We start from the raw sequence: 26562 nt of genomic DNA on the forward strand, positions 1-26562 counted from the left end.
CTGTAATACCTTGACTTTTGACCCGCGTCCATCCGTAACTCTAAGACCCTGTTCTCTAGAATCATTGATGCTAGAATCTTCGTTCTGATTTTTTCTTGGCGATGCTGGAGAATCCTAAAGAAAACAACATAAATGGAATTAAAAAAACGAAGACTAGAAATACAATATTTATACAATTTCTTTTCTTACCTCAGTTGTAGTCTCAGACTTTCTAACACCTTTTTTGAATTTTTGCCTAAGCCCAGTTTCAGACCTCCGTCTTTCTCTCTCTTGTTTACGTTTCTCTAAATATTCTGGTGGTGCAGAATATTGTTTCTTTCCCGATCCTTTATCTGCCAGAGCGTCATCTATAAATGTTTCGTAACTAGATGCAATAAATATTAATTAAACGAGATTTTTTACTTCGATGTATTATTTACCCTCTGGTTGCGTCTGACCAAGTTGCAAAACCAATTGTCTCGCATGAGATGGTATAACTGCATTGTAGTTTTCAAGAATCACCCTTTTTATCTGCAAAGTCCATTCTCTTTTCTGTTCCAAGTTTCTTGCCTAATTGAGACAAATATAAAGAACTGTAAAACATAATACATTCAATTGCAAGGAATCAGTAAACGTAACAGTATATAGTTTACCTGTAAGGTGTACTGCAGTCGAGGATTGTTGAAAGGAATAACATGGAAACTGAGTGGTTCTCCTGGTATGCTTTCAATGAGCATTAAGTTTGAACACTAGAAACACAATGTTATGAAACATTTTAGCAGTATATTTAACGAAAAATGAGAATAATAAGTTTAACCAGAACTGATGACAATTTTATAACACAAGTGTGAATATTAACTTTTATTAAGCAATAAACAAAGTGCTAGTAAGTTTCTAACCTATAGTGAGATTTAAATTAGGGATTTCTAAAAATTGAGCACTGACAAGGGAAGGACTCCAAGTGGTCAAGTCTGATTATAATGTGCTTTTGCAGGATGATAGCGTATAAATCCCTTACACTTAGATCCCCCCACCCCTCTTCCTCCAATGATACGTGCACAATATTAGGTGTAGATACTTGGTAATTTTAAAGATATAAACGATTAAAGTTCCCGGTTTACCAACCACGTGATCATCCTACGATACCAAAGTTACCTCAACAACGTTGCTTCTATTTTGTAGCGTATACCAAAGATATGCAATCTTGATCGTTTGTATCTTTAAAATTATAAATCATATCTAATAAGTACTCCTCTTAATTTCTAAGGAATGTGTACTAACGATACAATTGAACAATACAAAAAGCTTTTCGAGTCCGAAGAGAAAATGTATTCGATTATTATTAACTCTCGTAACACCTGGGTCCAAACAAATCCGTAATCTCGTTTGCAAAAATATTTTGAATAAAAATTCCATTATTTTATCATACCTCTCTTCATTTCTAAGGAACGTTGTACTAATGATATCATTGGGCAATACAAAAGCCTTTTCGGGATTGAAAAGACCCAGGTGTGATACGGCAAGGATTAGGGTAAGTTATTCCGTGACCTCTATCGTCGAAAGGTTAAAAACGAATCGGTGAAGATAGAAGCTATACCATGATGTGAGCCTTGTAGACTAGAAGTCCATCCTCTTTCTTCTTGGTGAGAAGAAGCATACGGTCGAACAAGAAAGCGTGCCTAGGAGCTTTCGCCCCACGCATTCTAAATCGTCCTTCCGCAACTAGTTCTCCGTTCGTGGTTAAATCTGGACCAGGCCAACCGTACAGAAGCGACTGAATCTCTTGAACACGAACAGCGTGCTCGTGTCTTCGTTTCATCGCGTTAATATGCTTTGCAATGCCAGTCATCGCTGCCAACGCTGCTTCAATCGCTTTCCTCCCTTCAGCCTCATTTTCTCTTAACTCACAGTCCGCTCCATACTCCTTCGATAAGTTCTGCGAATTAGACAGTTCAGCACATGAGACATTAACTCGTATTTCTCTTTTCTGTGACCGCTAAAGGAAAAGAAGACGCGTTTATGTCGAAATGTAAACACCGACTTCATTATTTCAAGATGAAAATTAACTTTCTGCATTGAACTTTGCAACGAGCATAAGTAATTCCGTGTCGCACTTGAAACGAGAGAAAATTGACTAGAGAACTTGCCTCTAGAAGCAAATGATACTTGAGAATCCTTTGAACAGGTTTGAGAAGAAACGATCCAAGGGGTAATGCATGTCCCAAAGCTGCTTGCCTCTCCCGAAATGCATTTACAGTTTCTTCTTGGCTCATTAAATCGGTCAAAACAGAAACTGTCCTGTAACGAAATGCATTAATTTCAAACTAAAGTATATGGGACTTCGGATAATGTCTACATCCCTTAAGTATCATTTAACCTTCGAAACAGGCACTATTTGAAATTGAAATTTTACTTCAAGAATTCCATCTTTTAAAGCAGACATCTAGCGATTTACCTTGGATAATTGGTGCAATACTCTGTGTACACTTTGAATCCTGAGTTGTGTTTTATAAATGTGTTTGCCATGCAAACAGGATCCAAACCACATTTCTCTATTTCTTTAAGGAACTCTCTGAAATCAGATTGTCGTTCACCAACTATTATTCGGTTGTAAAGTTGATTTCTAATAATAGTTACTATTCTATGCAGCTTAACAATATGTTGAAATACATAATCGAAGGCCATGTTACCTGTTGAATTGGAAAATATCCTCAATATTACTAAATAAGTCACTTAGTTGCATACGATGCGCAAACGATGCCGGATCGTTTCTCCAACATATAAGGTAACCCTGAAAAACGGATAAGATAAATTCGACGATCGCGACACGTGAGGTGGTTCGTATGGAGAATACAATATTCACCTGGATAATTTGTCGTAAGTGTTCCACGTATATCGATTCGGTGTCGACTATTTCAAGGAGCACCCTTTCCATGGGATTTCGATGGGGATCGCAGTAACGGGGTCTATGAAACGGTGAATCCTCCTCTGCACTGTTTCGTCTTTGACCACCGCCATCGTTTCCAATTCGACAATTCGTTTCTGAAACCGTCACTACTCCGCTATCTCCAGAACCTGTTCGACCGTTAAATTGGTCATTAGCTAACAACGCATGGCTTAATTACTATTCAAACTTAATTCTTCGGAAAGAACATGGAATTTGGTCGAAGAAATTGAGAGTAATTGAAAAAGATCAGTTTATGTAAAGAGAAATTGATAGAGATCTATATTATTATTTCCTTTAAACTGTATAATAATTTATAATCTAACCTGACCCAATGGAAAGAGAATATTCCGGTTAAAGAAATTGAGAGTAATTAAAAAAGACCTGTTTATGTAAAGAGAAATTAACAGAGATTTACATCGTCATTTTCTTCAAAGCGTACAATAATTTATCATCTAACTTAACCGAATAGAAAAAAAATATTCCGGTTAAAGAAATTAAGAGTAATCGAAAAAGATCTGTTTGTGTGAAGAGAAATTGACAGATATCTATACTATTAGGCCGGCGAAAAATTTCGTGCGGATTTATAGTGAAAAATTCAAACGATTTAAATTTGTTTGAAATATAATTTTACTTGACAGAGTAAAAAATAGACACAATCTTTTAACGATACCACCGTTGCAATTTAGGAAATTAGATTTCGATTTTTCTCTGATAAAAAAAAACCCCCACGCGAAATTTTTCTGGTGTTTAATATTATTCTCTTCGGATTAAAAATAATTTATGATCCAAACTAACTTAGCTCCATAAAGGGAAATTAATAAATATTTCTATTAATAGTTTCTTTGGACCACGATCGAGCCGACGAGTATGTGGATGACTTGTAAAACTCGTGACGCAACCCGAATAATCCTGCGCGATAAAAGAACATTCTTATTACATTCTGAACACGTTTTTGCATTGCCAGGAACAGACGAGCACTCGTTTCGTCAGCTTTTACAGCTCCCGCACGGGAAACGATTACGCTCCAAAGCTTGAAATATTTTAGAAATCTGTTTCCCAATGTATCGGTCGACGGAGATTCCAAGGACTCCGACTTTCTCTCCGCTGTAGCGTAATAACCAGCAATGACAGTAATGATAGCAGCGGTGGCAATAAAGTTCTCTCTCGGCGTTCCGTGATCATCGAGGAAAACGTCGGCTTCGCGGCCTGAATTGCCACCAACACGAGAAAATGCGTGCATTGCGAAGACTATAAAAGAGGGCTCTGCTGATCACACGTTCCTGCGTAAAAACCTGCTTTACACGCGAGTCGCTTCGCTTTCGTTTCACTAGAGCGAAATGCAAGAAATCCACACAGTTCCGACTTGGTGAATGTTTTCATAATTCGTGAAATGAAATTTGATGCAAAGAGGAAAACGTTGTACGCTACTTCTCTTTTCTCAAATACTTTCGTATTATAAAATTTTGTACAGAGCTCTCTCTTTTTTTTAAATTTATTTACAATAAAAAAATAATTCTTCTTCATTGAATTTCAAATCCGAATCCAGAAAGTTTCTTTCAACGATCATTTTTACACGGGAGTATATTTTTCCGTATACTCGAGTGTCTACGAATTTCTGTTCCGTGTTACTGCAACGCGTAGGGCGGAGCAAAGAGCCGGGAGGCGGAGCAACGGCCGGTAGCGGCTCGTTAGGCGGGGAGACGGTGTCGCGGTGATGCGCGATGGGGGTATCGACGCTGAACGACGTGGTGGGGGTGCTGCGTTCGGTGACCTTGAGCGGCCAATATAGTTGGCCGCGTCTCACGACTACCGAGCGCTTCGATCGCGATTCTGGCTCGAAGAGAAGCGACCTTACCTTGAGAACTGGCGCAAGTATCGGCCAGAGACTCGACGGACGCCAAATAAGGATTCACGTTGCACGCGTTCCCTTGATTGCTGCATCCACTAGAGGAGGTGCTGGACGCCACGGAGCTTCCAGAGAGCGGTCTGCCGGCGTTTCTGCATCGTCTGTTGTACCTGAGTCCGTTGCTCTCTCGCCGATAAGGCTTCTCCACGATCGTACGGACGTTTCGATCGTCCTGCTGGTTGGTCACCGTCTCGTAAACGTTGTCCTCCTTCTCGCGCGCGATGTCCTCGACTACGACGTCTACTACGTTACTCTCCGCCCCCGACTGATCGTTCATCGTGTCCTCCTGCTGACTCTTCGTTATCTCGGGACAGAATTGATCGAATATGGAGCCCCGATGGGATTGGGACACCAGGCTCAATCGTTTCTGCAACACCGTCGGAAGGACTACATGATCATTGTAGCCATTGCCGCGACGCGCGAGCTCGTCGAACATCCCCAGCACTTGGGGCACAAGATCCGTGCTCGATCCTGCAAAAGAAACAATAAATCGCGAAGGTCAGACGATTCTTTTATCACGAAGCAATACCTGCTTCCTTCGTCTAAAATGAACATTATCTACCTGCGCTTTACCTCCTAAGAACGTTATCTACCTCGTCTAAAATAACTTACACATTGCTTTCATATTAAATTAGAGACTTTGACAAGTGTTTTAGAATTTTTTCATTTGTTTTAATATTTAAAAGGTTAAGTCTCGAAATGAAAGATGCAATATGCCGACAACGTTAGTGAAAAAGAAATTTGCCGGTAGAAGGTTAGGGTTAAGCGGGGACATCACCTTGACGAGTCCAAAAAATCGAATTTTTTTTATTTTCTTAAGGTTTGAAAGGTGTAGAATGTCATGTCGAAAAGATATTTCGAAATTCAAACATCTAAAAAAGATATCTTAAAACTTTTTTTACGTTTTCCTCAAAATTACATTTTTCAATCTGGTCGTCACGAAATCTCCGGAACTACACATCCGATTTATTTCAAATTTTATAAAGATATTCTGCACAGAGTATTCCATACGATTTTTTTTTATATGTATTATAGTTTACGATGATAATAGTTTCTAGTTTATGAATCGACAAAATTTTGTTATTTCAGACCTCCCAGTTCTTAACAACTGTAACCGCCACAAACAATGTTCCACCAGAAGAGGTTCTAAGAATAGGGAATAACTTCGTCATTTTGTATGATTTTTACTTTCATAAAATTGGAAAATAAAACTGAAAGTTATATTAATGTTCTCTGAAAAAAGACTACATTTCTCATTTAGCAACTACTTATAAAAGAAATTCTCAAACTTTACCCATTTTTTGACACCTCAGAGTGGTGTTCCTCCTTAATATTCTGTATCCCCTTCTCGAAACAAAAATAAATATATAGTATTCTGCAGAAAAAAATACAGTAGACTTTATAATGACCTTCAAACAAGGATCACTTGAAAAAAAGAAATACAGTTGACCCTCTCAAAAGAAATACAGTATTCTGCATTAAAAAATACAGTAGACCTTATAATGACCTTCAAACAAAGATCACTTGAAAAAAGAAATACAGTTGACCTCCTCGAAAGAAACATAGTATTTTTCAGAAAAAAAAAATAAGTTGAGCTTAAAATGACTTTCGAACAAAGACGATAAAAATATACCTTTCGTTCTAATTTTTTTTTAAATATAATACCTTGGACATTTATCTTGGCACGTACGTATATTTGGCAGTAAAAGTTGAACACATCTGTTTAAAAGAAAATTGGCTGTACTATGAAAATATAATTCTTCAAGGTGTAGATTTCGGCGGAGACAAAATTCCTAATCCGTTGTCGAAGGAGGAGGGAGAATTCCGTTTATTGCAAATATCGCGTTTCAGACACCGATGCAGCCTGGTTAGCAAACACCGTGCGCTTTTACTCGCGCAGCTCGTGAAACATAACGATATTGTATAAACAAACGAGCAAGATGATGGTTTCCAATTCCCAGCGAGGCAGACGTGAATCAACGTGCAATGAACTTGTCCGCACTAACACACGGGTGCATCGATGCGTTTTAGCATTTTACGTACCGAAACTGTATACAGGGCCATCCAAAAAGAAAATATCGATAATTTATTTTCAGTCTGCTCAAAAGGCTGTGCGTTCCGAATCTGCTGTATTCGTTCAAACGAGTTGTACGCAGTATTTTGCTAATTCAACTTCAAAAAGTCAATTTTCTTTTTTATATTTTTTATGAAACACGAACTACGGGCTTCAAACTTTGATGTTTTTCTCTAGTTTATCCAGTACGTTAAATGCAAAACGGACACAAGGAAATCTATATTCAAACATTTAAAGTCTCCATTTTTTAAATTTTGAAGACTTCTTTCCTGTAGCTTGTGTCTGAGCCTCTTTCATAGTAATCAAGATGTTCGTTGATTTTTTTCGTGATTAGGGAATCACGTTATCAATTCGGACCAGCTTTTTTAGAAGACGCTTTACCTAAAATCATACATCTCTTACAATTTTTCTTATTTTTATTTATAAAAAATCGTGAATCTAGTACAAACCTAGATAAACGTGTATGCGAAAACTCCGTAGCGAAAAATCTTATGGTTCCTTTGGGAACAAAATCAAGAAGATGTCGATGTTTTTCAGTTAGACTACCAGAATATTAGTTTAAGTTAAGTGCCATCTAAAAATTTACAGGAATATTCCACGCTTTAGAACTGAGAAAGAAATTCTAATAAGTAACAAATTTTAATAAATATATGAATAGTTCTACTAATAAATAAATAATTTCTGATAAATGAATTGGTTCTAATAAATAAAGAAGCTTTAATAAATACGTTTGTTACAATTTCTTTTCTTCACTTTTGCACAATTTCTGTCGCTAATTATCCCGTATGTATACCGAACTGCCAAGAAGCGATACATTTGTTTTACATAAATTGAGGACACTTTTGAAATTACCTGTTCAATATGGTATCGTTCGCACTAGTAACGGTTTGTTTTATTTTCGCGCGCATAACTTTTGCGATTAAACACGATCTATAACAAGAACGAAAGCAGTGAAGCCACGAGAGTAGAAGCTCTTGGTAAAAGCCCCTGACCAAAAGCGGAGGAAGTTATTCTTTCGGGATTTGCAGCTGTCGGATATAAATGCAAACATCTCTCGTAAAGAACGCGCAAAGAAAGCAAAGTATATTTTTGCATGTTAAGATTTACCGGTGGACCAATTTGCTGCCAATTATTTATGTATGCGCGTATGTATGTATCGAAGACAAAAAGGGGTTCATTATAGCTTCGCGTGTACGCAAACCACTTCCCTCGAAAGTTTTCGAAATTCTAAACTAGCTTTGTGGATGCAACTAGTTAAAAACAGGAAGTGCTGCTAACCAGGTTGACGAAGAACAGCGAAGGAATTTACAGTTTGTTTATTTGTATGGTTCTCGGTTCTTCTCATTTTACACGCAAAACTGTTTGTTTTTGGAAAACACCCGTGGCTCCTCTTTAGACGAAGTGATTCTTTCTGTTCTTTGCAATATAGTTGAAGGATTTTAAGATATTTGTGACTTCCAAATTCTTTTCATTTATGATTGAACACTTTCGAAATATTTATAGTTGAAGGATTTCAAGATACTTGTGACTTGAAGTTCTTTTCATTTACGATTGAACATTTTCGAAATATTTATAGTTGGAGAATTTCACGATATTTCTGACTTCCAAATTCTTTTCATTTATGAATGAACACTTTCGAAATATTTATAGTTGAAGGATTTCAAGATATTTGTGACTTCCAAATTCTTTTCATTTATGATTGAACACTTTCGAAATATTTATAGTTGAAGGATTTCAAGATATTTGTGACTTCCAAGTTCTTTTCATTTACAACTGAACATTTTCGAAATATTTATAGTTGAAGGATTTCAAGATACTTGTGACTTGAAGTTCTTTTCATTTACAACTGAACATTTTCGAAATATTTGTAGTTGAAGGATTTCAAGATATTTGTGACTTGAAGTTCTTTTCATTTACGATTGAACATTTTCGAAATATTTCGGACATTCTGGATTTTCAAAATGTTCAAAAATTCGAAACATTCCAGATTTTCTGGACATTTCAGACTTCGAGACTTTTGAAACAGTTACATAAACCGATAAAACATTATAATTGTTATGGATATATCGGTTCTGGCTCATTTCGGTTTCAGTTTCGGTTCTTCAAAATTGATATAATGGTTTTACATAGGTTCTGTAATTGTTATTTTTCGATTTTGTATCAATTACAGTTCTAAATAATATTAGTAAATATATTCTTATACGAAACAAAATCGAATTATAACAGTTTGCATCTCTGTTTAACTAAAACTTTTCAGGCTGTCGAGACGTTTAACATTTTACAGATTTTCTGGACTTTCAAGAGTCTCTCAAGGACTTCAAGGACCTCAAGGACTTCCAGTACTTCATTGAGTCTGTGAAGTTCTTCAAACTCGTTCGAGAATTCTTACAGGAATACGAGAATTTCCTTAACCCATTTGCATCACACGAAAGAGTGAAAACTATATCTTTATTACAACATTATTTTTATAAAATTCAGTCATGCTTAGTTTAGCTTCAATGGGGTGGAGGTATATGTACAGTGCGTGAAATTTGTCTGCTACTTTTGTATTAGTTTTATATCATAAGAATTACATAATAAAGTTTTACATAATAAAGAAGCCAAAGGGAGAAACATCAAAAAGAACATTTCATGGAATAGTTTTAAATTGGCAGATTAATCCTAAGTACACACATTTGCCATAAAAACACTATCGATTTTCCAAATGATTGTCATATCTCAAGTGCTAGTTGATCGACTGATACCAAATTTGAAAGAAATCCTCAACACGTGTATCTTTATCGCCCGTACCAGGATTTTAAAAATTTGTTGCTTTTACTTTGTTATTTTTTTTTAACGTACTAAAAACGAAAAAAATCTACAGTCTAACTTTGAAGTACTGCCAAATTTTTGATTTTCAATATTTTCTCCAAATTTTAGTATCTGTAACCACGTCCATCCCGAATAAAATTGTTTTCGAATTTTTCATTTCAAGTAAACTGAACAGCTGAAATCGTAGCAACCGCGAAGACATTTTTAACGGAAGAGACGTCTACCAAAGTAGTCGTAACTCCTGTAATGTTGATTACTTTTACACGAAAAAAATTCTACTCGCTCCTGAAAATATAGGTGAAATGTATGTGTAAAAACCCAATACAAAAATGTGTTACAGTTTCCTTTAAAAAAAAATCTCAAAAAACACTTAAAAAGTTACAGTTAAAAATAGAAACATCCTCTGAATTCTTTGGGGCATAATGGGTTAAGAAATGCCCCACCTTTTCAATACCCTGATATGCATGATAGGATATTTTTCAACTCATCACGAAAAATTAAAGCAACTCCGTACAAATTGCATGGTGAGACCGTTAATACTGTATCTTACAATTAAATATTCGATTAATCTTTCATTTTTGGTTACTTTGTATAGTTTCACAAGTTTAGCAACTGTGCCTAAAAGAGTTCAATGTTTTCTTTTTTTTGAACAGAGTCGTCTATGTTCTCAATAGACAAGGTGTTCGTAAAAGTAAAATTCGAGTCTGTAATCGAGACCTTAGGAAATTTGTAAGGCGGAGTACGAAATGGCCAACGAGACACCACGCGTGATCCCCAGCCTCGAAACGGAGAGCAGACCGTTTCTCTCTCGGCTTCTTTCCGCTTTGCTCCGCTTCGCTCGTTGCTGGCCATATGCGTTCCTCCCCGATCGCGATGTTGCACTTGGCTGGAACTCGGCTAATAATAGAACGGGACCAACTTTCGTCTCGGCCTCGCGTGCACCAGCTTCCTGCGGCTTGTCACGTTAGAAGCCGATGACACGCTTCGGCCTTTCTCGCTATGCGAAACAACGCGCTTCGTATTGGGTCATCTCATGGAAGGGTACAACATTTTTTTCGCAACGTGTATACCATACTGATCGCATCGAACACATCGCGAGTAACATATGGAACGATACAGTGACACGGTAGTTCACGTTTCACCGCGACAAAAATAAAAAACCTACTCCGCTGGTGGGATTAGAACGAACGGTGCGGCACGTGCGGTTAACACCTATGGGCGTTTGGTGAATGCACTTAGCGAACGTGGCTACCGGATTCCCGCACAGGGTGACTGGGTGTCAACTATCTAAAATAGTTGGAGATGTTTTCTCGATTTTTAACAAATGGCATTTATCACGCGTAGTACGATTAGCTTCAACTTCAATACCTTGTACACTAATAGTTGACATTTAACGCGTCCTTTGACACTACTCTGGTCTTTTTCGACTCATCCGAACCTTATGATGAAATTGTTTTTGAAGAATTGGAACTATTGTAATAGCCACTCCGATATTTCTTTAGTCTTCTCGTTGTGTTATTTTTTACTAATTCCGTTAAGACGTGTCACACCCTTTTTCCATGTTCAAGGATGTCCTCGACATTTATTTAATCCGTAGCGTGAGAAAATAAAATTTGTTATTTTATAGTATTGTTAACAACAGTAACGTTATTTAAAAGTTTACAAATATTACAATTCCTTCTTTAGAAGACATTTAAAAAAACGTTGTAAGTTTGGGGCGTTGATCACCAATGGCCACTCAACGTGTTAAGACATTTAGAAGATTAGCCATTACTATGGTGCGAAACTCATCTTAGGTTTAATTATTATTCTCATTGTACTTGTACTTTGTGCTTCTTTTGTGACAAAACTTTTTCCTCCACAGATATAAATAATATTTAATTTTCCTCCACAGATATAAATAATATTTAATTTTCCTCCACAGATATAAATAATATTTAATTTTCCTCCACAGATATAAATAATATTTAATTTTCCTCCACAGATATAAATAATATTTAATTTTCCTTCACAGATATAAATAATATTTAATTTTCCTCCACAGATATAAATAATATTTAATTTTCCTCCACAGATATAAATAATATTTAATTTTCCTCCACAGATATAAATAATATTTAATTTTCCTCCACAGATATAAATAATATTTAATTTTCCTCCCCAGATTATTATTGTTATCATTCTCATTATTATCATTATCATCAGTATCATCAGTATCATCATCATCATCATCATCATCATCATTATTCTTATTGTTTGTTGTTGTTATAAAAATACCAATTTCATACATTCGGAACATTCTTGACCCAAAGATTTTGAGTATATAGTTGAGCGAAGGAACGCATAAGGATTGATACGATCGTTTCCCCGTTTCGTAGAATTACGAGAACGCTCGTACAAATTCCATAAAATTGTCGTGACGCTTAAACGATTCAAAACGTCGAGCACCGATAGTTTTCAGTCCCGGTCGTGGGAAAAGTTGGAAATCGGGTAGCACGCAAGTACATTGAACTTCACTGCCACGGTGAAGAACGGTCGCGTTGACGTTTATACACTTTTTATCGTCAACGGGGTCCACTGTGCAGCCTCTGCAGGGCGTTCTCCAAGTACTTAGCCACATTTTCGATACGGTGTTGCACCGATTTTAGAAACGGGCGAAACACCGTGACAAAATCGTGTTGGGTCTTGAGCGTTTCTACTTCGAATTAGAGCTCTTTATGATTGGATACCAGGTTCTATTAATTTAATACTGAAATGTATTGGATTGTTCGGAAAGTCATTTCGTTTTTTTTTATTTTTGGTGAAAATGAAATACGATTTTTTATTAAATTATATATTCTCCATTTTGGGAAAGGAAATAATTTTCCGAACAACCCAGTATTAGATCGTCAGTAAACGTTCGTTTTGCTTCAGGTCTAGCGAGTTTGTTACCTTTTTACTCAAATAATAAAACGCAGACGGTGTTTTTCGTTTGTAAATACTATTTATAAAGGGTAACTGACTTTTTGACCTTGCTTCATAATTTTAAACAAACATTATTGAAACTATTTTCAACAAATATTGAAATACACTTGTTATTAATTTATTTTCCTTTTATCTTTTAATATGTTCCTTCTTGAATGTTGTAATCATCTTTCCGTAGTAACTATTATGTAACCCTTGCTCAAAAGTCATAGAACGCTTACGCATTGTAACAAATTTCAATTATATAACGTAAATTATTGAAATTATTTTGCTTCACTCTTGCGTGTATTCACGGACGTATGTTTGGTATTAGCTAACTACAAGAAAAAACTATTTAGTCATTCAAGTGTCTTGAATAATGAGGAAGTTTCTCTTATCAATTTTACACAGTAGCAGAAACGTATATTTAAACTTACGTATCATCGGCAGTTTTACGAATCGAAAGAAACGGTTTTGCACGCATATTTTCAAAGTCACACATTTCAAAAAATGAAATGAAAAAAAAAGAAATTGATGTCTTGAAATTCTAGACCGCAATATCCCCTTAAGTCGATGATCTCCGGTTTGTAACGAATTGCATCGTCGAACACGCGATCATCGAACACGCGATCATCGAACGGTTTAATGTCCCGTCATTCGTGATCAGGGCAATCAGTCTACACAATGGACCATTTCCCACAAAACTACACCCGCGTAACTATTGGGTTGTTCGGAGAGTCATTTCGTTTTCTTTGGTGAAAATGGAACACGATTTTTGTAAAGTGTATAAACAGTTTATTAAATTATATATGTAGTAGTATGTCGTAGTATGTCACGGTATGTAACAGTATGTATGGCCAAAATGTATGTTGTAGTATGTCGTAGTATGTCACGGTATGTAACAGTATGTATGGCCAAAAAGTAGTATGTTGTAGTATGTCGTAGTATATCGTAGTATGTCATAGTATATCGTAGTATGTCACGGTATGTCACGGTATGTCACGGTATGTAACAGTATGTATGGCCAAAAAGTAGCATGTTGTAGTATGTCGTAGTATGTCGTAGTATGTCGCGGTATGTAACAGTATGTATGGATAAAAAGATATAATAAGACGAGAGACTTGTAAAAGACCATACGAAGACCATAAAGACGCGTGCCGAGGGCATCAAGACGATAAGCTTAGTTTTATACATAGTCGATCTATCTTTAATGAAAAGAAAAACTAATTGCCAATACCACGTCTAATACTAATAACACTGTAACATATAATACACATAATATACATAAATATACACCAACACACCGCACGGGTACAACAATTTTTTGGATGCTCATACGGACATCAACATATATTCTCCATTTTGGAAAATAAGTTTCCGAACAACCTAATACATTCCTTGAGAATGTAGAACCGATCGAGAGAGTCTGCTCCAACGCGAAAATGGTCCCAGTGGAACACGGTTCGTGCGATGGTACGCTAAGGGCAATTAAGTAACCGTTTATCACGGTAATTTACCCCGTTATACGGTAGTTACGAAACGATTATTCTGCCGACACAAGCTCGAAAACAGAGAAAAAACCGCCGATCCGTGAATCATTCCCAGAAGGTCGTTCATTGATAGCCGTTTTCACGGATATTTAACTCTCCATGTGGCTGTGGATCGTGATTTTTCTTCGATCGGGTGTGTAATATCCCGAAGGTACCTGGAACGGATACCTTACGGGCATCTTTAGAGCGTTTGGACGCGTGCTGACCTGTTCTTAGCGAAATTGATTTAACACTAGATTTATCAACCAGTCAAAATCACTGGTTCCAATTACTTTTATTACGAAAGTTAGTTTAAATTCTGTAGCATGTTTTCCGAAGACGTTATAACTTTTTCTATTCTACATATATGATCAATTTTATAAATTCCTCTTTTTCGATTGGTTCTTTTTTTTTTTTTGAGATACACAGGAAGTACACCTTAATATTCCGAAATCTGTCGACAGTTCTAGTGTTAATCTTCAAGTGGTGACTACTATTTTCATAGCACTAGTGGTAACGTGACAGCAAATTGACTCCCTATCAATAATGGTGACTTGACGTAAAATTGATTCCGTATCGTCAGTGGTGACATGATGTCAAATTGATGTCGCTAGTAGTGACATGACGTCAATTTGACATATCCTTAGATGGAAGTATATTCTGCTTGTATTAAGACGTTATTATTTATTATTCTCTAAGTAATTTTATTATATTTATAATATTTCATGGACAAAATATATTTTTGTGAATACAATTACAATAATGAATTTTATTTCGATACATTTAAAAATAATGAAACAATACATTTTAATGCAAGATTTTTTAAGATGTTAAGTCACCATTAATTGATACGGAATCAATTCACTTCCAAGTCACCACTTTCGATAGAGTCAATTTGATCTCAAGTCACCACTATCGATAGAGTCAATTTGACTTCAAGTCACCACTATCGATAGAGTCAATTTGACTTCAAGTCACCACTATCGATAGAGTCAATTTGACTTCAAGTCACCACTATCGATAGAGTCAATTTGACTTCAAGTCACCACTATCGATAGAGTCAATTTGACTTCAAGTCACCTGTTTGATACGAAGTCAATTTACCTTCAAGTCACCACTATCGATAGAGTCAATTTGACTTCAAGTCACCACTATCGATAGAGTTAATTTGACTTCAAGTCATCACTATCGATAGAGTCAATTTGACTTCAAGTCACCACTATCGATAGAGTCAATTTGACTTCAAGTCACCACTATCGATAGAGTCAATTTGACTTCAAGTCACCACTATCAATAGAGTCAATTTGACTTCAAGTCACCTGTTTGATACGAAGTCAATTTACCTTCAAGTCACCACTATCGATAGAGTCAATTTGATTTCAAGTCACCACTATCGATAGAGTCAATTTGACTTCAAGTCACCACTATCGATAGAGTCAATTTGATTTCAAGTCACCACTATCGATAGAGTCAATTTGACTTCAAGTCACCACTATCGATAGAGTCAATTTGACTTCAAGTCACCTGTTTGATACGAAGTCAATTTACCTTCAAGTCACCACTATCGATAGAGTCAATTTGATTTCAAGTCACCACTATCGATAGAGTCAATTTGACTTCAAGTCACCTGTATTGATACGGAGTCAATTTGACGTCAAGTCACTACTATTGTAGGGATACGAAATCAATTTGACGTACATCACTACTAGTGTTAGGAGTCAATTTGACGTACGTCACCACCACTCTAAGGTTAAAACGATAAGCAAGAGACGTAAGCGGTTGACCGACTTACTAACAAGCAACTAGGCAATTGGAAAATTCCAAAAAGTTTGAGACTTTGTGCAAACGTAGTCTCAATGTTCTCAATAGAACTTTTTGTTTTAGCATAGAAGCGATTTTAGGGGTGAAAACACCCCCTTGTTGAAAATATGAATTTGTATATTATTGTAAATATCTTCGAAACCATCTAAGATATGAAAACAAAATATAATATAAAGTTTTGTAGAATTTCCTCTCCTCTCCTCTCGAAAATGCATTATACCTTTTTTTACATATCTTAGATGGTTTTAAAGATATTTACGATAATAAAATGTAAACTCACATCTTCTATAAGGAGGTATTTTCACTTCTAGAATTGCTTCTTTGCTAAAACAAAACATGGATTCATTAATAGAATCATTTGGACTACATTTGTGCAAAGATTCAAATTTTTTGAAACTTTCGTGTTGTCCAAGATTTTTCGTAAGTTACTCCACTGTTTCTTATTCTCCTCTTCAACGTACACGAAGGAGGTTGACGTGGATAACTTTGTAATATCTTGGAAGAGAATATTATACACGACTGACTAATGAGAAAATAGAAGAGAATCCGTAAAGGAAGTAGAAAGGAGTACGTTTAGCTTGGGACTGCTCTAATGGATTCGTCAGCAAGGCTACCTAACGGACTGCATCTTATAACGGGGTGACAAAATGTACCGCTCGAATTTAAACCAAATTTGATAGGTGCATAAAGCATCAAAGAATATTTAACCTAGCTTCAGTCGTAGGTGTAGATGGCCAAGAGAGTTAGCGAAGTATTTAACAATAAAAACAATAAAAATAGTGCCACCATCCATTGATGCATTTATACTTTCTAATTCTACCGTTCCTCCAGATTAGATGGTAACCTGGTGGCAATAGTTGGAGAGCAGCTGGCCAGAGTTTGTATTCCACTACGTTGTGTTTAACAGTCTGTGTCGTATTTGAAAAAATGTTCATTGGAAATACGTGACTTTTTCTCGATCGTGGCGTGCATCGTTATCGAACTTTTCTAAAAGTTATTCGTGCCGGAATATTCTTATGTCCATCGAGAGGTACAAATGAGGATGACTACAACCTAATTTGACAACGATATCTATCACCTTTTACACGTAAAAGGGCAATTATACACACGAGTGGATGGCTTTTCAATTCACCGGGATTGAATTGCTCTTGTTTTACAAGAATTCGGTTGAAAGTCCCGCGAACGTGGTCTCGAATCGATTTCTCCCAGTTCCGATCCGATAGCGAGAGAAAAACAGGATCCGGCAGCGTGGCGCCAGGTTCCCTCGGTCAGCGTCGGGCAAAAATAGCATACGGGGGCCCCAAAAGAAAGGGAAACGTCCGTTCATTGACGAAAAGCAACGCGAACGGCCGCTGAAAAGTCTCAAGTGGATGCTCCATCGTGAGTCTGTATGCTCGCCACGTTGCTCTGACTCACGGGAACGCAACACACGCATTCGTGGACGCCGTCGCCGGCGAGAATGACAAGGAACGATGATGACTAACAAGCTTGCATTGAAGCTGACCAGAAAGGCCAGTGAAAATACTCGTACGAATACAACGGTGAGAAACTCGCGCTTTCGATACAGAGACGCTTCTCATTTGCGTGCATTAAAATTCAGTTTAAGTAGCGCGCACCTCAACTCCGTGGGACGATCATCAATTCTCGAGGATAATAATCACGCTACATTGTGCTTAGGTATTAATGCGTTGGACGATGTCTTGCAAAGACGATCTACAATTGCTAAATTGTTCGCGATAAAATAAAATGGTCATGTTTTATCGAGTTAACGGTACAGTACCGACGTTACTTAAACAGTAGCTTGCGTTTAACTTGTAATTAACCTAACTTAAATTTGAACGATTGCTGTTCAAACGAAGTCTAACTGACTCATACCTGGTCTAGACTTGAAAGAGTGTTTTCTAATTGAGATTTAATCTAAATTCAACTCAAATTTAGACAAATGGTTTTTGAACAACACCTATACTTAACTTGTGTTAGATTTGGACAACTGTTAGAATGAGACTTAACTTGAATCTGATACTTTGCTCAAACCTGGTCTAGACTTGGAACAGTGTTTTCTGATTGAAACTTAACCTAAATTCAACTCAAATTTAGACAAATGGTTTTTGAAGAACACCTATACTTAACTTATGTTAGATTTGGACGACTGTTAGAATGAGACTTAACTTGAATCCTATACTTTGCTCAAACCTGGTCTAGACCTGCAACAGTGTTTTCCGATTGAAACTTAACCTAAATTCAACTCAAATTTAGACAAATGGTTTTTAAGCATCACCTACACTTAACTTATGTTAGATTTGGACGACTGTTAGAATGAGACTTAACTTGAATCCTATACTTTGCTCAAACCTGGTCTAGACTTGGAACAGTGTTTTCTGATTGAAACTTAACCTAAATTCAACTCAAACTTGAACAATGGTTTTTAAACAAAGCTGCTAAGATTGTTAAGTAGGAGAATACCGTATTGTAGGAAAGATATTTGATCGGTCGACGAAATCATTGCGAAACCTTCTCTTTCTTCGCGCACACAATGTCGAAAAGAATGCATTGTGATCTCCCTCTGTTGGCCGTGTAAATGTCCTGACCGACGAACACGTGCAGTTTGTTTTATGGTGTCCAGGTGCGAGACACAGTCACCGAAACCGAGAGACTATCGCTTCTACTTGCATCATTGTTGAATCAATCCCAGATCGAACAAAAGGAAAGGATCTAGCGATGGTGTACTACTAGTTTTGAAACGCACAGATAGTTTCTGTAAGCAGAGACAGAATATTTATTCCGGTGACTCGACAAAGTAACCTCTTTGATATACCGCTACAGTTGCTTGGCAGAGGATCTATAATTGTGAGTCTCGAATCTCTAAAGACACAAAGTGCCTAGATCTAAACACTAGTTGGGTCTAATCCAGTTCAACTTCGAAGATCAGAAGAGAACCGATGCTTTCTGGGTGATACTGTAACATTTCCCAATGGTCGATCTAAAGATTATCCGATTGGATATTTGAATAGGTAAAGCAATACTTCAGCGAAGAAAAGACTTTTTTCTTTTCTAAGAAATCTTACAACCACTCGTAGGGATACATCTTTCGACAGACGCAGTTCTCTGTTGTACAGTTAGCCAAATCTATAGGAAGTATGTACTGTGCACGATTCACAAGAAGTCCTGTAAGATGGCACAACGTCTCACTTTGTACTATCTAACTCGGTCTCGATACGTCTCATTTACTTTCTTCGTCACTTGACCCAGTTGGTGTAGATCGCTTTAGCCAATAATACGCTACAGCGAAAATGCGTACGAGTCGAGGTGTGTTGTTTTGCACTCTGTACAATTAGACCCCCATTCCTTCCGCAGGATTTCTTGTCAGTCTTGCGCAGTACGAATATACAGGGTGATTCAAATACATACATGTATACAGAATGATTCACTCATTCATGTATTTTACTAAGCCAATATAAGTAAAAGTATCCCATGAATGGATGTCCTGTGCATCTTAATTTTCGAGTCATGAACGAAGAAAATGTTTAAAATGTCAAAACAAAATTGATTCTCTTAAACCAGATTATCAGAATACTTTCCTAAGGAGAATATAATGCCATGTTATAGAGGAATGTAGACAGCGTCGAACAATTTTTACTTATTGTTAGCTCCAGGCCTTCGAAGACCGATTAAAACATTTGACGATTCTCACTTCCTTCCAGAGGTCAACTTCTCAGACTCGCACAGTACAATTATTAGCTTCTGTTGAATAAAATATCGAATTACCTATAATTCGAGAACTAAGGTATACAGGTCATAGGTTCGTATGACATTTTCTACTCATTTAAGTATATACATTCACTATCTAAAGTATGGACGTTCCTTAACCATCCCGTAGACTTGGACAGAATCTACCTATAGCCCAGACAACTTCATAGGTGAAGTAATTGTCGCGGATATCCGTTCTTAAACAACGAATCGTTCAACAATGCATCGAAACTTCAGTGATCGGGCCAATCCTCCCCACATGGAGCGACTAATGGTGACAAACTACCCACAAGTGCGATACAGTTTAGAAACGTTAAACCCAAGGGGTAGAGAATCTTCCCATGGCCTAGATAATCGAATAGGTGGAGCATTCGACCAATGCCCCGAAGATCCTCCTTTTCTCCCTGCATAAGGAATCGGACACGTGGAATGGACTACAGATCAGCCATCGGTAATGCATCCAGGTGCATCAGACATTCCCTACGGATCACGAAACGATGGAACAGCGCCAAAACGAGCCCGGTTCACGGGACGTTAAGTAGGCGACCGCGAAAACGTTAACAGAACTGAACGAGGAACGTGGATCCCGCTGATTCGGGGATGATCGAGTTAATTGCGCGATTCTAATGCAAATGGGTCAACGTGCCAAGCGTCGCAACACCCGATGGGCTAATACCGGTGGCTCACGCACGTCCACTACCATTCGTGACTTAACCGACCGTAAACTGTCTCGTTATCGTCGCTCTCCTATCAGTCGCGACTATTGCACTTACGTCGCGAGCTATCGGACCGCCATTCCCCACGCGATTCGCCCGATTATGTCGCCTCCCTTCTCCCCTGTCGTAAGAAACACGAGCCGATTCGTGACTTTCCCTCGACGCCCATTCGGCGTCCGTTCGCAGCGTCTCGGTGCCTTATCTCGGATGCGATGTACCCGGAAACTCGCACCGACAATTTCTTGCTCTCGTCGCGTCGGTGATTTCAACGGTGTGGCTCGAGATTGTTCGGAATTCACGATACGGTTAGACCGACAGGCTTCGTGGACAGGGGATCGAATTTGGGATGGGATATCGATCGCTGCTCACGTTGGATCTATTGGCTAGACACCTTTATCTTGGGACCTTCAATTCGCGGTTAAATGAACCGAATCTAACGCAAGGGGATTAAAATAAATATAAATATTGTATTTTAATATTGTAAAATATTATATTTCGTGAATTAAAGTTATCGATAAATTTTCAGTTTGAATAATTTTCAAACAAATTAAATCAATTGGATATACTTAATATTCCAAAATTGGTCTTTCAATTAAATTATGATAATATTTCATTTTAATATTGGGTTGTTCGGAAAGTCGTTTCGTTTTTTTCTTTTTTTGGTGAAAATGAAACACGATTTTTTTTTTTAGAGCGTATAAACATTTTATTAAATTATATATTCTCCGTTTTGGAGAACGAAATGACTTTCCGAATAACCTAATATTAAAATTGAATATTGTCATAATTTAATTGAAATATTAATTTTGGAACATTAAGTATATCCGATTTATTTAATTTGTTTGAAAATTATTCAAAGTGAAAATTTATTAGTAACTTTAATTTACGAAATTGATACCTTCTTGGAACTATTTTAATTTTATGATAAAAATTTAATTTGATAAAATACGAATTGTACGACTTTGATTTTAAAATGGTTTTGCAGAATGATAGCAGTGTGATCTATTTTGATGTATGTAAAATATCAGGTGTAGATGCCGAATAGCTTTTAAGATAAAAATAATTAAAGTTACTTACTATAATACACAAGATGCGCGATATAAACCTTGCGAATAGCGAATAGACATAAGAAATCCATTGGATATTAATACAAAAGGTACAAAATACGTTATTCAAGCAGAATAAAGTATAATGATAGTATATAGGCAGATTACATCAAAATCTTTCTTCCTTTCGAAAAGAAAGAAAAATTCTGTACGTAATTAACTAATATATTGGCAATATCGTATATTTATCATTCTAGTACTTCTAATGGTATGTATGATAATTATGATGGTTACCATTTATTATGCAGTACATTCTCGTATTAATGAGCAAGAAGCATTGGAGAATGAAACAAAATATATTATTGCCAAGGGACTGGTTTGTATAACTTTGATTGTTTATATCTTAGAAACTATTGACTGTCTACACATAATGTTTTGCATGCATCAAAAGCAATCATTTTACCATCATTCTGCAAAAGCACGTTAAAATTGGAGTCGGACAATTCAGAGCCCAAGCACTGTACACAAGAACTCACCTGGATACGTACCCAGTACCTCTGTACCTGGATACGTTCTCTTTCTTCATGTTTTATGGTTCTGATCAATCTTCACAATCGTATGACCTATCTTTACAATGGTATTGGAGAAGTTAGATCGGTAATCAGTCAGATCCGTGTTCCTTTTAAGTGACTTCTTGTAAACCGTGTACAGTACCTATCACTGGCAGCACAATCTAGAGATCATCAGCATTTTATTGCTTTTTGAGCGAGCTAATTTCGGATATAGTCGAAAAAAGGTGTGTGTAACCAAGTCTGCTGAACTACTAGGGGATCGGATTCACGATGGGGAGTTGATTGCTTCTTTATTTTTAGATCTATGTGGTGTAGACATTTTAGTGTTAGAATCTTTCAGTGGACGGGCAGTCTAATTGGGAGATGAAAGACTCGGTGTTGGGGATTTCCAGAGATTTTTTTTAACGAACTAATTATTACGCGTGTTGTGAAAGGGGGTATAGCAAGGTCTTCGGATCATATTTTTGACACGGTGGTTCAGTCATCTTTTTCTCCGTAGAACTTAATTATTTTTCGTCTTTCGTTCTAGCTGGTCTACAGGAGACTGAGTAGCTTTATTAGTGATTGCTTTTTGAAGCCACCAAGCTACCATCGGTAGCCAAGAAACGGAGTCCCGCATTCTTGAATAATTATTCTATTACCGGTTGCAATTGACAGACGACAATATGATATGTGTTAAAGCTTCTCTTGAGCTACATTTTCACTCGTTACTTTCATCACTTACGTTTTAAAGGTGTCGCGATTTCCATTTTCTCTGATCAAATACCTTCGATTTGCACGAAAGAATTGCTCGATCGGCTAGTTTGGAAATCATTCTCGCGAAAATCGGATCGCAAAGTCAATTTTCACGGACGATTTCTTCGTTTATTTATTTACGTTCTCTCGGATGCTGTTGCATCGTGCCAGTATTAACGGTGCAGCTTTTCCCAACGCGTTCAATCTTCCTTCATGAGTCATTCGAATTCCTTTGCATTCTTCCTCTGTGGTCACCTCGAGCATTCCAGTCACGGATTTATCAATCACTGTCCAAAGCCAATAAAAATAATATTCTTCGGTATACCTCGGCATTAACCACTTTCCTTCGTATCATTATACAAACGTTTGATTAAATTGTAAATTTGTTCGTTCTCAGAAGTCCAAGCACTTTGGCCAACATTTTATTCGTATTGTGAAATTAAGATGCATCGATACTAATCCCGACTACGATGGACCGATCTAACCTCTGCTCGATCCGCTCGAATCGAGCGAATAGTTAAATTCGTTTATAATTTAAAATACAAAGTTCATCGAGTTCAACTCCAAGCCCGAAGTTCGTCGATTAATTGTTCGAGAGTTCGAAATAATTTGATGAAATGCAAGCGCTACAAGAAACGTAACTTAGGAGCCCTCTGGTGCGCTATTTTTTAACTCGACGCCCTCTAGCAAACCTACGGCGAAACGTAACTTCCCCGCGTCACTAATAGATGGCAGGTGGCGACGGTGGCCATATTGATACCTCCAAGACCGATATCAATATACAAAAACGAACTTCTGCAGAAAATTTTAGATCCCGTTCGTACAGTCCACGCTCAATTTAACGCTTGTAATCGTCAAATTCGTATCAACGATCTGTTTTTCTTTCGAACGGAACACCCGACACGCGCAGAATACTCCTTCCACTCGTCAGCGCGATGCAACGAACGATCCTCGCGCGCGAGCATCGGGGTTGCATCTATCGAGGTTTCACTATAAATCGTCTCACGCGCCGCGAAAGAGCGTTCGTTTACGTTGGCCGTGTTCCAAATTTCTCGGGTGATCGGCACGATCGTCAACTAATGGCCCCAACGAATCCGTCGGCCGCGAACCACGTCACGTAGAGGAGTTCTCCGCATCGCGGCGGCAGTGAATGCCGGAAAAGCAGAAAACCGGCGACGAACCAGAAAAGGAAAGATCGCATTCGCCTCACGTATCCGCGGCGACAAGTACAGGGATCACGTTGCGCCAACGTGAGACTCCGCTGCCCCGGAATTCCAGGCTGCCTTTTGTGCCTCTTATCTGTTCCTGGAGATGCACCCGGAAATGCGCTGCCCACCGAGGCGCATTCCAAAGTATGCATTCCGAGGGACAAAGCACCGTGGCGTGTAGAAGTGTCTACCCTCGAGAAAAGAGAGAGAGAGGTACCTGCTGGGGTTACTCCAAACGCGAAAACTCGTTCGAGGATTGGACGAGATTAAACCTTAGGTAGACCCACGTGCAAAGGCTGATTCACACTGTACAACTAGTTCGTCGAAGGGACTGACCAGACGGAACGGTGTCGAACTTGTAAAAGTATAGGTAAAACTTGTCAAAAACTGTTTAGACGATTTTGAGGTTAGGTTCTTATAACAGCATTTTAACTCCACTTCTTAAATATGGGTAAAAGGAAATGTAGGTAAAAGTTACCGGAAACTGTTTAGACGATTTTGAGGTTAGGTTCTTATAACAGCATTTTAACTCCACTTCTTAAATATGGGTAAAAGGAAATGTAGGTAAAAGTTACCGGAAACTGTTTAGACGATTTTGAGGTTAGGTTCTTATAACAGTATTTTAATCCCACTTCTTAAATATGTGTAAAAACAAATGTAGGTAAAAGTTACCGAAAACGGTTTAAATGATTTTGAGGTTAGATTTTTATAACAACATTTTAACCCCACCTCTTAAATATGAGGAAAAAGAAATATAGGTAAAAGTTACCGAAAACTGTTTAGATGATTTTGAGGTTAAGTTTTAATAACAGGATGTTAGCTCCACCTCTTAGACATTTTTGTAAGGTATTCATTGCAATACTTCAGTGACAGAATGAAGGAAACTGGTCACGTGTTGGGAGAAATGTATATGTTTAATCGGGGACCACGTTGAAAAGTAAACGTACCATTCTGAGGTCAATGAATTGTTCTTTCATTTCTATTTCGATTTTCTTAAATGACTCTTTTTGTTTCTGAGATGTATGCGAGTGTGCATTGCTTTTCAACTAATTTTCGTATTTCTTATTTTATTTTTCTTTACGTTCGTTTATCTATTTTCTCACAATTATATAATATAGACGTTAAATAGTAAATAAACACGTATAATATATATTTATGTGTAATAAATATACATTGTACGTGTTTACGCAAGTGTAAAATAAATATGGACGCGCGAACATAACATAACCTTAATCTTTTAAATATTTTTAGATAAATTTTCTATCGTATGTAATACCTTTGTGGAAAACTTATCGAAGAATGTTTCGACGATATTGAGGTTATATTTTAATAACAGTTCGAGACAGTATTGCTAGATTTATTACTTGAATCCGTTTGAACTCCCGGAGGTCCCTCAAGAAGCTACCATCTATAAATTGTCGTTCAAGAAGATCGTCGAACGATTAGATAGTTTTCTATTAAAGTCGGACACATTTACGTTAATTGTGCATCCCACGAACGAGTACACTGTAGTCAATTATGGTCGAGTTGTATCACCAAGATTGATCTTGATTATCAGAATAATCTGGTCGACCAGAGGTGACATTACGTTAGCCTCGCAGAAAAACTGAAAAATGTGGCTGTGGAATTCAACAAATAGAATGCAATCGTGTTTTATAGACTCGAGAACGATAAAGAGTTTGCACAAATGTGTAATCTAGTTAACCTTATCTCTAAGTTGCAGTCATCGTTAGAGTCTGGTAAATTATTCTAAAATCTGTATTGGAAATGGATATTTTTCACGCGAACATTAGTTATTGAACGTTATATTGAAAATCTCATTTGTTCAAATAAATAATCAACAGGTATCGAAACGTTAAATAGCTGAAAAGAATCGATCAGACATATTCGATTTGTCGACAGAATGATTGAAAAATGATAATTATCGTGACATCTGTTACTTTTCTATTTCCTGTTTATTATTTGATAATTCTTTGGACATACGAAGTAAAATATCGTACATCATATGTATCGTTGAAGGTAGTGAGTATACGGGATGTTTACCTTGAGTCACCTAAAGCAAGCAATCCTCGTAAACCCATAAATGACGTATTTTTTGTTTTATCATTAGAATCATCAAATCGCCACTGATAAGTACAATTATCAGAGTGATTACTCTAGAAAATTTATTCATTTTTAATTCAAAATTTTTAATTCATTTTTTAAACTTAATTTTGTATCGACGCAGGACATACGGAAATCATAATAATTTATTCTCACAAAATAGTATTCGCATAATTTTCTATTTAAATTTTAAAATAATTGCACCCGCGTATTTTAAATTATCAATTTTGTTTACTTCGGTAATAATTTACCGTGATTTATTCATCGGTGATCTTCTTTCATATTTATCGTATTTATATTTTTTATAAGATCAATTTCAGCAATTGTTCGCACACGTTGAACAAATATAATTGTCCTTTTATCATTATCTATACCTATTTCCTTCGGTACTGGGATTGTCGCGAAGCTTTTAATGAACGTGCCAG

General features: G+C 37.0%; 1 protein-coding gene across 4 annotated transcripts in view; it reads right to left on the reverse strand.

Moving 5' to 3' along the window:
• Positions 1-26562, reverse strand: part of Gefmeso (Guanine nucleotide exchange factor in mesoderm) — an 89269-nt gene that overhangs the window by 3481 nt on the left and 59226 nt on the right. For 3 of the 4 annotated variants that reach the window (XM_076306472.1, XM_076306475.1, XM_076306474.1), the window contains exons 2-11: positions 4782-5303; positions 2843-3054; positions 2670-2770; positions 2435-2551; positions 2127-2277; positions 1577-1915; positions 633-728; positions 420-549; positions 190-347; positions 10-114 (exon numbers count right to left, since the gene is read on the reverse strand). In XM_076306472.1, coding sequence (XP_076162587.1) covers positions 10-114; positions 190-347; positions 420-549; positions 633-728; positions 1577-1915; positions 2127-2277; positions 2435-2551; positions 2670-2770; positions 2843-3054; positions 4782-5303 — 1931 coding nt within the window. Of the gene's footprint in view, positions 1-9; positions 115-189; positions 348-419; positions 550-632; positions 729-1576; positions 1916-2126; positions 2278-2434; positions 2552-2669; positions 2771-2842; positions 3055-4781; positions 5304-6126; positions 6146-26562 lie in introns of those variants that run through there. The other variant, XM_076306473.1, reaches the window with a different exon arrangement.

This window comes from Ptiloglossa arizonensis, chromosome 3 (genome assembly GCF_051014685.1).
Source record: "Ptiloglossa arizonensis isolate GNS036 chromosome 3, iyPtiAriz1_principal, whole genome shotgun sequence".
Classification (NCBI taxonomy): domain Eukaryota; kingdom Metazoa; phylum Arthropoda; class Insecta; order Hymenoptera; family Colletidae; genus Ptiloglossa; species Ptiloglossa arizonensis.